The 13,324-nt window shown below is 38.5% G+C and overlaps 1 protein-coding gene across 1 annotated transcript in view; it reads left to right on the top strand.

The window, feature by feature from the left end:
- Positions 1-8,546: 8,546 nt before the first annotated feature.
- LOC129280039 (trafficking protein particle complex subunit 8-like) overlaps positions 8,547-13,324 on the top strand; it is a 29,894-nt gene continuing 25,116 nt past the window's right edge. Inside the window, exons 1-2 of the mRNA XM_064115706.1 lie at positions 8,547-8,996; positions 12,612-12,809. Of these exons, the coding sequence (XP_063971776.1) occupies positions 8,834-8,996; positions 12,612-12,809 (361 nt within the window). The 5' untranslated portion in view covers positions 8,547-8,833. The remainder of the gene's footprint in view (positions 8,997-12,611; positions 12,810-13,324) is intronic.

The following is a 13,324-nucleotide window of genomic DNA, read 5'->3' as shown; positions in this document are numbered from 1 at the left end:
TAGATTCATGTTTAAATGCACTCAAAGAGCCTCATTGGCCTAATTCTGCATTCTAAAAACGCTAAATTTCTTGCACGGTCGATGTGCTCCCATGCATGCTCAATCATGATATCTATTCTTAGTTTTCTTACAAGAATTTGGCCGTGAAAAAAAAAGTTGATTAAAAAGAAATTGTTTAGGGGGTAGTCCCCACTAAAGTCTAAAGTACATCTGAGTTTTTTTTTACAAACAAGATCAGATATCTAATAAGGCAGGCGTGTATCCAGGATTTTGCACCCGGGGGCCCGACCTGATTTAGGTGCCCCTGTTAACTTTTCGAGAAAAAAAATGGCGCCCCCGTGAACATGAATCATGAACAGGATTGGCTCTAAATAAACATTTTACGCTGAAAAGGTTTGATATTCCGACACAAAACTGGACATTTCAGATACTTTTTTCAACCATGAACAGGATGTGTATGTAAGCGCGAGCTAAAAAAGATGTTTATATTCTGACCTGGACATTTCTATAAAACTTATGGTAATCATGAGCAGGCCGGGTATCTAACTTTATGCAAGCGCGTAGCGCGAGCTGAAAGTTTTTGATATTCCGACTCAATAATTCATGAAAAGAATGCATAATCTATTGATGAGAGCGCGTTCGCGAGCTGAAAATTGTTTGATATTCCGAATCAAAATTTGTGATTCTAAGCGCTTTGTGACCCTCAACATGATGGGTATCTATATTGATGCGAGCGCGAATGCGATCGCGAAGCGCGAGCTGAAAAATATTGACAGTCAGGCCTAAAATTTTGATATAGCACTTTCAGTAATCATGAAAAGGATAGGCATCTATCTAAGCAATTGATGCAAGCGCGAAGTGCGAAATGAACATTTTTTATATTCTGACCTAAAATTTTGGCATTATAAGCAATTTTGATAATCATGAAGTAACAGGATGGGTATCTAACAAAAAAATGTATACGAGCGCAAAGCGCAAGCTGAAAAAATTGACATTTTGACCTAAATTTTTGATATTTGATCTAAGCACTTTCAGTAATCATGAACAAGATGGGTATCTAACTAAACGTTTTATGCAAGCTGAAAATTTTGATATTCCGACTCAAAACTTATGATTCCAGGCACTTTTTGTGACCGTAAACAAAATGGGTATCTATCTAAATAACTGATGCGAGCGCGAAGCACGTGGTGAAATATTTTTATATTCTGACCTAAAATTTTGACATTCTAAGCACTTTTTGCAATCATCATGAACAGGATGGGTATCTTACTTAACTTTTTATGCGAGTGCGAGATGAATACAATTGATATACTGACCTGAAAAGGGAACACTTAAATCAATTAATGTTTGCTGTAATTCATGAAAAATCTTCTTGATATTTTTTGTAAGCATGACCAAAATGCAATGAAAAATCGAATAAATAGCAAAATAATTTGTGCCTATTAAAATGGGATAGTATACAAAGCTCCATGTTATCCTCGTGAGCACATTATTACCTCCCTGTACAGGAAATGCAAACTTATTTATCACCGACGATGAAATGTTTAATCTTATATAATTACTCTCAATAATTTTGATAGTTCTTATTTGATTTATTTTGTTAATTCGCAAGTAGGCCTATTTGTTTTTTCCCCTGCATTTTTCTATATTCTTTGAAATTTGTATGCAATAAACCGAATAGAATTTGAATTTGGAAAATGGGGGTTTTTAGAAGGAGAAATGAGGAAATGCGAGCTAGCGCAGAGAGTGAGCTTGGGAAGTGGCGCGCATTTTCAGATTCAAATCTATGTCTTTCAATATTTTTGTGTTTCCAGTCTTTTCACTACTATTCGGACTATTCGTTATATTTCTTTTAACACTACATTATGAAGGGTAATAAACAAACTCCCGAAGAGAAGTATGGGTGTTGAGTCACCGCCAAGATGTTTATTAAACTTGGGTTCTAAACTTCGGTTTATATAATGGACAGATTTGACCTAAACTTCCTTCTTTTGGGTGCGATTTTTTTGTTGTCTCATGCACTAAATCGTATTTGGTGCTAGTTCAAATTTTCTGTACTATTTTCCATTTGTAAAAACTGTGGTGGCCCTGAAGGCAGTGGCGTTCCTGGCAATTTCATCAGGGGGAGACGACAAGGATGAGCAAGGTGGGGGGGGGGGGGTAATAGGCATGGACGTATATAGGCACAATTTTTTAAAGGGGCTGATAATCAAATATCAACTTCACAGTTTTTAATTTTCGAGCGAGCGAACATTTTTTTCAATTATTATTTAGCCTTTTTACATGATGTGAAACGTGCAGAAATTAAACATTCGGTCATAAAATTACCAATACACGAGGATATTTGGGCACCTCGCAGTCCTCGTTGCCCTGCATTTTGCAGCCCACCCCCTTACACGTTTGGACGTTTTGGACCCAGGGGGTAAAACAGTCGGGATGTTGCTACTACTGATATTTGCTATTGGGCGATTGCACTGTAATGTCGAAATTAATTCTTTTTTGTATATCATTCCAGAAATGATATGTATTGGATCGTGATCCAGAAATGAAATGTATTGGATCGTGATCGATATATTTCTAATTAAGTGGTAATTGCAATTTTTATATTAAAATACTTCTTTATTCCTCTTTGAAGGTGTTTACATTATGTTCCCAATTCTCTTCATTTGGAGACGTTATAAAAGAGGTATTTGACATTGAAATTAAGTTAAAAAATAATAATATAAAAATAATAATTGCGAGCGCGAAGCACGAGCTGAATTTTTTCTGAAAAATTTAGACCTAAAACGATGAATAGGTAATTACGCGAGCGCGAAGCGCGAGATAATAAATTTGATATTCCTAACTGGACACTAGACGTTCTAAACAGTTTTACGGGATGGGATTCTAAACAGTCGTGCGGGCGCAAAGCGCGAGCTAAAACTTTTGATATTCTACGCACTTTTAGTAACCATGAAAAAATTGGTTTCTAACTGAATAATTCATTGATGCGAGCGCGAAGAGCGAGCTGAAAATTCGAGATATTCCTCCCTGAAAAGAGGACATTCTAAGCACTTTTTTTTTAAACTATGAACAAAATGGTAGTTAAAAACAATTAATATGTGTGAGCGCGAAGCGCGAGCTAATTTTTTCTATATTTCGACCTGAAAACTTTACATTCTGAGCACTTCATTTAACTATGAACAGGATGAAATTTTATGCGAGTGCGAAGCTTGAGCTGAAATTTTTGATATTCCGACCTAAGAACTTGATATTCTAAGCAATTTTTGTAACCGTGAACAAATTGGTTTCTAATGATATATTTTTGGTTTTTTATATTCCTATCTGAAAACCGGACATTCTAAGCACTTCATTAACTATGAACAGGATGGATATATCTAAACAGTATATGTGAGCACGAAGCGCGAGCTGAAATTTTTGATATTCCGGCCTAAGAACTGGATATTATAAGCACTTTTTTTAACCGTGAACATTTGGTTTCTGACTAATCAATTGACGCGAGCACGAAGTGCGAGCTGAAAATTTTTGTATTTTCAATCTGAAAGCTAGACATTTATCATAGGTATCCAACAAAAAAATTGATGCGAGCGCTACGCGCGAAGTTTTTATTGTTATAATTATATTACCTAAAAGTTGTACTCTAACTTTTTCCTGTCCCTGGTCAGCCCAGTCCGTCCTCACTATCGGTACAGAGAGCTCTAAAAGTCGCATTGCGTAAAAATCACAATTTACCGATAAAAGTGTACAGTTTAATTGACATTTACCTACAAAGATGGTGGAACTAAAAAAAGTCTGCACTCTGCAGTCCAGTTTTTGTTTTCCCCCTTTCTCTTAAACTCTTTCTTCTTTTCCCCTTTCCCCCTTTTTTCTCTCTTTCCTCTTCTTTTTTCTTTTCCTTTTTTCGCTTCCTTTTTTTTTTGCTTGTGGGGGGGGGGGGGGGGCATTCTGCCCCCCTGCCCCCCCTTAGGTACGCTAGTGCCTGAAGGGACATCACAAATAGACCAAATCGCGAATAATCACGACGAAATTGGCTACGAAATTCACGACGTCGCCAATTTGAATATTGACGACGAAATTCACGACGTCGCCAATTTCGTCGTGAATTTGTTTTGCTTGCCTGATGGGCGGTATGCGGGTTGAAACCAATTCGTCTGCTGCTAATTCCTCCACTCACAACAGGGTCTACCTTCATTTAGTCTAATGCAATTCTGTCCATCAACTTTTCGCCTAACAACCATATGGTCCAATAACCATTTGGTCCAGTCATCACTTCGTCTAATCACCACTTCGTCTATAACCATATTTCGTCTCATAACTAGCTGGTCTAATATCAATTTTATTTTCCTTAATTTTGCCCAATTAACATTTAGTCCAATTAGACCAAATGGCATATGGACTAAATGGCAATTGGTCCAACTGGTTATTAGACGAAATGGCAGTTAGACCATGTGGATAGTGGACGAACTGATGGTAGACCAAATGATAGCAGACGAGTTGGCATTAGACCAATTGAAAACGACAGAACGATGTCCACTGCTATCCATATGCATAGGCGGATCCAGGGGGGCCGAGGGGCACAGCCCCCCCCCCCCCCTATTGGCGGAGCAAAAAACAGGGAAAAAGGATGAAATAAATAAAAAAAAAGGAGGGAAAAGAGAGGAGAAAAAAGTAGAGGAGGAAGACGAGTGAATAAAATAAGATGAGGGGAAGACATGGAAATAAAAAGAATCTTTCATGTCACTATATAAAATTTTCGCTCGCGCTTCGCGCTCGTATTGCCTGTTCGGGGATTTTCATATCTTGTTCAATACGGAGTTTAAATATCAAGTTTGGAAGTCAATATACAAAACGTATTTCATCTCGAGAATCAAACTTTCATCTTTTTGCGTGATTTACATATTGATTTTTAAAAAGTGCTCTGTAAATATGACAGTTTTATGGTCTGAATATTAATATTTTCTGCTAGCGCTGCGCGCTCGCAAATTTCGATTCATCAGGTACCTATTATTTTCGTGTATTCCATAAAGTTTTCAAAATATCCCTTTTCAGGTCTGATTGTCAAAACGTATCAGCTAGCGCTGCACGCTCGCATTTTGAATGTATGTCTCAATATTGATTATACATGTACATTCCCCTTTTCATGACAATTAAGGCTCGCAATTTGCGCTCGCATTAATGGTTAGAAATATATTGACTGATGCATCCTATTTATAGTTACAAAAGTGCTTCAAATGTCCAGTTTTCAGGCCATAATATCATCAGACTTCGCGCCCTCATTAGGCATTAATGAATAAAATATTAATTTAATAATTGAATTGTCCCTTTTGTTTCATCTCGCGCTTAGCAAGAGTAATAGGAAGACAGTCATCATTTTCATATGATGACATGTCCTACACTGTTAAAAAAAAGCCCTGATTTTACAGAAAAAACAGAAGATTTTGCAAAAGCAATAACAGAATCATTCCGTAAATTCATAAAACAGGATTTTTTCTGCAATTTAATAGAACAGGTCTGTTTAAAAAGGGGAAAAGGCTGTTTTATTTAAGGAAATTTGTAAAGTTCCATACACCAAATACCAATTTCCTGTAAGATTACGCAATCTGGTAAGATTACAGGTGTTCTCGAGACTCTGCTGCAGGAACTTCTTTTATTCAAATTTTCTAGCAGTGTAAGGATGTGCCGGTCCTATGTCAAAACTCAAAGTAATTATAATGAAAAATATCAACTCTTTATTAAGTGCGATCCATATCCTTTTTCCTCAATAATTACTTTCCCTTTTTATCTTGAATATTGTAGTAATTATTGCAAATGTTAAATTATTATTCATATATTGTACGCGCTATGGTACTTTTTGTTTTTAGCGCCTCTAAATATCCATTATTATTATTATTATCCACCTCACAATTTAATTCCGCCCCCCCCCCCCTATTGGCGAAGGCTGGATCAGCCCCTGGAACAAGATATGAAAATCACCTAACAGGCAATGCGAGCGTGAAGCGCAAGCGAAAATTTTATATAGTGGCATGAAAGATTCTTTTTATTTCCACGTCTTCCCCTCATCTTATTTTATTCACTCGTCTTCCTCCTCTTCTTTTTTATCTCCTCTCTTTTCCCTCCTCTTTTTTTAATTCTTTCTTCCCTTTTCCCCTTTTTTTTGCTCCGCCAGTAGGGGGAGGGGCCTGGGCCCCTGGGCCCCCCTGGATCCGCCTATGCATATGGATAGCAGTGGACATCGTTCTGTCGTTTCAATGGTTTATTTTCAATTGATCTAATGCCAACTCGATCGTCTGCTATCATTAGGTCTACCATCAATTCGTCCACTATCCACATAGTCTAACTGCCATTTCGCCTAATAACCAGTTGGACCAATTGCCATTTAGTCCATATGCCATTTGGTCTAATTGGACTAAGAGTTAATTGGGCGAAATTAAGGAAAATAAAATTGATATTAGACCAGCTAGTTATCATGAGACGAAATATGGTTATAGACGAAGTGGTGATTAGACGAAGTGATGACATGGACCAAATGGTTATTGGACCATATGGTTGTTAGGCGAAAAGTTGATGGACAAAATTGCATTAGACTAAATGAAGGTAGACCCTGTTGTGAGTGGAGGAATTAGCAGCAGACGAATTGGTTTCAACCCGCATACCGCCCAGGCAAGCAAAACAAATTCACGACGAAATTGGCGACGTCGTGAGTTTATCATTTTTTCCCGACAGTCTGCATGCAGTCCAGTGTTTGTTTTCCCTTTCTCTGAAACTCTTTCTTCTTTTGCCCCTTCCCCCTTGTTTCTCTCTTTCCTTTTTTCTCTTTTCTTTCCCTTTTTTCGCTTTATTTTTTATTTTTTGCCTGTGACTCGTCAGGGGGGGGGGCAGTTTGCCCCCTGCCCCCCCTTAGGTACGCTAGTAGGCCCTTTTTAACATTTCAAGAGCTTTTTTTGTTTCTCTCTTTTGAATTCGATTTTTGGGGTTATTTCACTCACAAACCCACCTCACCCCCCTCCCTACGCACACACACATATAATTTTCGGTAACCATAATTTTATAATCATGAATGTAATTTTATTTGTAGAATGCATTGGTAAGCACTTTCTGCAATATACCCTGTTATTATCAGTAGCGTATAGCAACATCCCACGTTGGAGGGGACATGGACAATTTACTGCCCCTGAGGGATTTTCATTTAGAATTTTTCAAATTCACCAGTTAAAGGGAAATTAGACTCGGAGAAAATGAAAAGTATGCCTACTCAGGGCAGACTAATGAAAAAGGACTCTGAAAGGGTGAAAGGAAAAAAAGTAGGGCTAATAAAAGAGAGGGAGAGAGAGAGGGAGAGAGCCGCGGGGGGGGGGGGGGGGTAGGAGGAAAAAAGAGGGGGGAGGCGGCAGGAAACCGGAAGAATGGGGGAATGAAGGAAAGTGAAGGAACATTGGAAAGAAAAGGTACTGAAAGAAAATGAGAAAATAGGCCCTTAAAACATGATATGCTATAGGCGGGATCGAGAGCGGGAGAGAGAGGGGAACACGTGAAATGATAAAAAAAATGAATGGCAATTAAAGGATGAATAAAGCCCACTATGCGATTCGTTGCGATCCGAATTTCAAAGAAATTGCAATAACAGTCTTGATATGAACATTCCAACCAATATAATCTTAACAATCAGAATTCAGAATTGTGATAGGAAATCGGAATTCAGTCAAGTTCGATCGAGCCTCCCCGTAGGTATAAAGCAAAATCAATTTCAAATCGCAATGACGTCATCATCGCCTCCGACTTGGAGCCGAAGTTGGACAAAACTCCGAACACAGGGCTTGCCGCATAGCAAAATTATGATTTTATAATTCCTAACATTATGACGAATTTCAAGTAAAATAATTTTGCTTCTTGGAAATGTCACATTTAATGCAAAATTCAATTTATTGAAAAAAAATCGCGTCGCATCGGATCGCATAGTGGTTCCATAATTCTATATGACATTTGCCCCGGCTCCGCTGTAAATTTCAAACACTATGGATGACAAACTTCAACCCTATATAGCTGGAATATTGCAACCCTAGCCTTATCACCGCAATGGACAGGGGATGAGGGGCAAAAAACAAAAAAAAACTAACATAAAATTAAGGGAGGATGAAATAGAGAAAACGTTATCATCATGTTCAAGTCTTTAGGACTTCGAAATACCCCAACCAAGATCTTGAGCAGCCGAAAACAGTGGACTAATCTGCCCCGCCCCCCTTAATTGGAGCGATGATATCTGCTAATTGGTTCCCATTGGTCCATGTTTTCTTCAAAATTTGACCCCAGACCTCGTCATAAACATAAACATACATGTATTTAGTGTATCAACATCTCATCAATAATATACGAATGAATATCTGTCTAATTTTAATTAGGCAATGGGCAATCAGTGGCATTAGAATCTCAGTGACTGTAACGGAACTTGAAACAAAACTCAAAAGCGCCATCTCGTTCGTTTCTAACTTTTTTTTCGCTGGTTCCCTATTTTACATTCTTTTATGTGGTGTTTCCTATCCTCACCCGTTGGCGTAGCGAAGTGTGGCGTATGCTAGTGCAAAATAATGGCGACTGCCTGTTTCATCGGATGATCATAGGCATAGCTGAGCCTGAACTTGTGCAAAAAAAGGGAAAGGGGAAAATACTGGCTCTGGGAGAGCTGAGATTGCTAGGCTTGATGATATCAGACGGATATGTGATAACATGTGGTGATTATCATAATTTATATGTTGACTTTCAAAGCAAGGAGGACAAGAAGAAGCTGTGCAGTGTAGTTTGAGTTTTGTGTTTGTCTCGGGATCAGACGCCGGATTCAATGAGAATGGCGCAGTGCTCGCAAAGTGCCAGGGAGTTTATTCAGAACACTTTTGGACCAACTGTGGCAGTTGCATGCAGTCATGATGCAGAAGTTCTTGCACAAAAGAACAATTTATCTTTTGTGGAAATGGTCAGGCCATTTTGCAGACTAACTTCAGAAGGTATTCCTCCTGTTCATGATGAATTAGATCTAGGCCTAAATTGAAAAAAACAAAAAAGTGAAATGAATTATGAATATGATTAACATTGTGAAAATCACCCTGTCCCTGACAAAAATTTGTATAAATGAAATATCGGTGAAGGTTTTAGGAAAATCCAAAGTTAGAATTATGATAATCAGTAGAGGCGCACGGCCAATATGGGAGACTCTCTCTCCAATAGGGGAGACAATCTCCCACATTCACATTGGAGACTTGCTTTGCAAAAGGACAAAAGAAACAACACCAACAAAAGCATGATTTTTTCCACCCAAAATTTTGTTTCACTGAGGTCAGAAGCCCATTTGTTTTGTGTGTGATTGACAACAAAAATCCTTATCAAAACAAAAGTAGACGGTGAATTTTTAAAGTAGACGGTGAAAAGGGGTAATTTTCACGAGGAATCTGCTTATCACATTTTTATTTGCCGCCAAGGTAATCCTTTTGCAGCAAATGCAAACAAAGAAATAGGTCTCCAAAACTGGAGACTGTCTCTGAAATTGGATACCCAAATTCTTTACAAAAGTCTCTGATATTGGAGATAATCTCCCACATTGGAGACAGTCTCCAATATTGGCCGTGCGCCTCTACTGATAATTGATATTTTGATTTGTCATTTTGTGACATCATGACAGAGTCCAACTGCTTAAGTTCTGTTCAGTAGAGGCGCTGGTCAGAAAATTGGGATCGTCCCAGTTTTCAGGGACTGTCTCACTCTTCTCTTGTCTTAGTTTTCAGAGATTTCTCCACACAAGAAATCTAGGAAAATTTCATTCACCTGTCAAGTGCTGACATCAATTGAGTGCGCTAGTCAATGTAAACTCATTAGGTTTCATAACAAGATTATTGGAACTTGGAAGATGGCAAGTCGTGAAAAATAGACAGTGATCTAGGGGTTATTGAGGTCACTGAATCTATTTTTAGCACTCTCAATCCCCGTAATTGCCATCTGTGTCCCACAGGGGTAAGTGAAAAAAAAAACTGTCCCCATAATAAACAAGGACAATCTCAATTTATCAAGACATGATTTGTCTTGGTTTTTGAGGATATCCTTTTTTTTTTCCGGGACAATCTCTTGTTTCCTTCCTCCGTTAATGTCGGAGATCGCTGATAACAGTAAAAAAAAATGACTGAAGACGCTTCCTATGGGTTGCTAGAGTTAGGTTGCTGAGAAGGTTTTGGTGAGTTGTGTGAAGATTGCGAATGAAGTATAAAATAAGAGTGTGGAGCTAGGTTTTACTGGCACTGCTGATGCGTACAGGGGGAAGAAAGAGGATGATACATTCTAGAAAGGACTGGGGGTCTGCCTCAAATAAACCTGCAAATTGTGCGGTATTGTCGTTGTCCTTAATGCGATTGATGAGGTCACGGGGCACAGGTGCAGTGGCCGGACAGGATGAGACAGTGTTCAACATCTTCTCTATTTAGGAACATGGTTGACAGATGTCATCAGAACCCTTTCTAATTCTGACAAGTCTGGCCTAAACTTTGCATGAGATCTAGGCTCTGATGGTGATAGCTGGTCTCAGGGTGGGATTAGCTATATGTCCAGGATACAAGTCAGTAGCCTTAGGCTTTGGTCTTCTGGTTCATAATGAGAGTGAACTTTTCTTACAGAGAGAGCCTCACTTTGCCTGGACTCTGATGTTCTAGTCACTGCTAACACCACCATGTGTTACCAAAGGCTTTAGGTTGGAGGTTTTTACCAAAAGCTCATCTAACGGAGGAAGATTAAGCATCCTGAGAACAAGGCACCATTGTTGAACTGAAGGGGTGTTTGGCACAGATGCTATGAAGAAATAGCCTTCATTCTGTTCTATCAGGGGCAACGTTCAGGATCTGTCCTAAAAGCAAGAGCTTCTTTTTCATAACCAGAAGACTTAACTTCACTTAAGGCATTATGTCTGTCAGGATGTACACAGATTCATCAGCTGCAGATACTGGAAACCCCAGTCCCAATTTTTGGACCAGCGCCTCTACTGAAGTTAGGCCTAAAAAGGTTGGACCTAAGTGAGTCTATGCAAACAGCCATAGAAAAAAGTTGTTCCAAACAGTGCGCTATTCTCAACAAGTTGGTGTCGATGTGTTCGTCAAAGACATTTTACTGACCCAACCATTCAGATTCAGACCCTAGATCTAAATTATGATCATGATATAGATATAGTCTAGTAGAGGTCTAGATCTAGATCTAAAAAATTGGTAAAACTAAAACTGAAAATCAATGAAATTTCATTTTCTAAAAAAGATTAAAAATTGTTTTTATTATTCCTTAAATCTATATCAATAGGGAAATTATTTCACACCTGCTGCTGAAAGAAAAAGAAGTCACAAAACATTAAAAACTTAAGAAAATTGACAATTTAGTGTAGATCTAGATATAAGAACTAAGATGCATATTTATATTATAACATTGGGGCAGTTGCTCGCTTATGACATCACATATCAAAAACTCAAAATTCTAATATTACTTTTCTTGATCTTTGATGGATTTTCCTCGAACCTTCACTGATATTTTTTTTCAGGGTGAACTTCCTTTCACAAATTTTGATTAGCATGTAGGAGCCTAACCTGGCCTGAGGTTGAGCTGGAGCCTGGCGCTGTCCTTCAAGGGGATTAATGCACTTGGCTAGTGTGCTTTTGGACTGGTGCCCAAAGGAATACACAAAGGGAACCACAAATTCCCTGCAACCGGCCCAACTTGGCACCAGCCAGGCAGCCTCCATGGCCTCGGCTTATACACCAATGAGCAGGTTGTGGAATATTGCTTCATTCGGACAGTCATGCGAAAGCACACTCGTCTCTTGCCAAGCAGAGGGGGGGGGGGGGGTTACATTTTTATGGAGATTGTGGGTAAAAATTAACAAATATTCCCAGCAATCAAATTGTCAAGAATCCTACCTAGAATAGATTAGATGTTGAGGTATAGAATTATACAGTGTGGTTTGGTATAAAACCTTTAGAAAACTCCAACCTGCCATGAATTGCTCGTGGTTTAAGGTGTAGGGGTCAGATCTCTAAGCTGCACTGTTGTAATGGCATGGGTTCAAATCCCACCTTTGATTCCCAATACTAATAGTAATTTTTCAGTTGTAAAATTGATAAAAGTTCAAATTAGACCAAGCTGAAAGTAGTGCATTGTGACAATAAATATTCACTTGGTCTGGCAGTTATAATGGTTATTGGGTATAGTAACAAATTTAGCCAGAATGTGTCGTTGGATTTTTTTTTTTCTAGATTCTTAGACATGGGCACCCCCATCTTGTCTTTAGTTGGACATGGGCAGGCTGATGATATACGTGGTCCATTTAAGAAAAGAATATTCTTAATCTAGACAAGTTTTAAGTTAAGCCATGGGTCTCTTAACACGTTTTGTTCCTCTTCCCTCGTTTGCCTCAAGCCTGGAGCCCTTTTATGTAAAGACCATTGTAAATCCACAGAAAAACAGTGTTGAATTCAATTTCATACATAATAGTAATAAAAATGGATTTTATCTATCCATACAGTGGATTTTGTGTCTAGAGATGGGGCAAAGCTGCATTATCATGAAAACATAATTCCCTTACTGCTTCTCATTCACAGCTCACATTAGAGACCCAGCTGGTCAGCCTCACTCTATTCATAACCTAAGATTGATTGTGAATGACATGAACACACAGCCTCCATCAGCTGGTATTCATCGCAAACTCTGTTATGATGCTGTGCAGAATTCACAAGTCCCTACTACCGAAGGGAGAGCAAACGTCTTGACAGTAGGTTCCTATGACCTGCAAATTAGTGGTGAGTTTATTCATTCAATTTCAATGTAAAGTCAAGTGTAAAGGTTCTTGATCTTTATGGACTTAAGTTATCTACTGCATGTATAGTAAGCCAGGCTAACACTATGCGATCCGATGCAAAGTTATTTTTCAAGAAATTGCATTTTGCATTAAATGTAAAAGTTCCAAGAAGTAAAATCATTTTATTTACAATTTGGCATGATGTTAGGAATACTGAAATCATACTTTTACTTTGCGGCAACCCCTGTGGTCGGAGTAAAGTCCAAATCGGCTTCAAGTTGCAGCAGATGATGACGTCATTACGATTTGGAATTGAATTTGTTTTTATTTATTCAGGGAGGCTCGAACTGGACTGAATTTTGCTTTCAGTAGTCCTACTACTGTTCTGAACTCTGATCCGTAAGATTTTACTAGTTGGAATGTCCATATCAAATGTTATCACAATTTCTTGGAAATTCGGATTGCAATGAATCGCCTAGTGTGAGCAAGGCTGAAGATGTATTCTCTCTTGAGAGA

This window comes from Lytechinus pictus, chromosome 2 (genome assembly GCF_037042905.1).
Source record: "Lytechinus pictus isolate F3 Inbred chromosome 2, Lp3.0, whole genome shotgun sequence".
NCBI classification, from domain to species: domain Eukaryota; kingdom Metazoa; phylum Echinodermata; class Echinoidea; order Temnopleuroida; family Toxopneustidae; genus Lytechinus; species Lytechinus pictus.
Note: the sequence above shows the minus strand (reverse complement) of the source record. Positions and strands in the feature narration are given on the sequence as shown.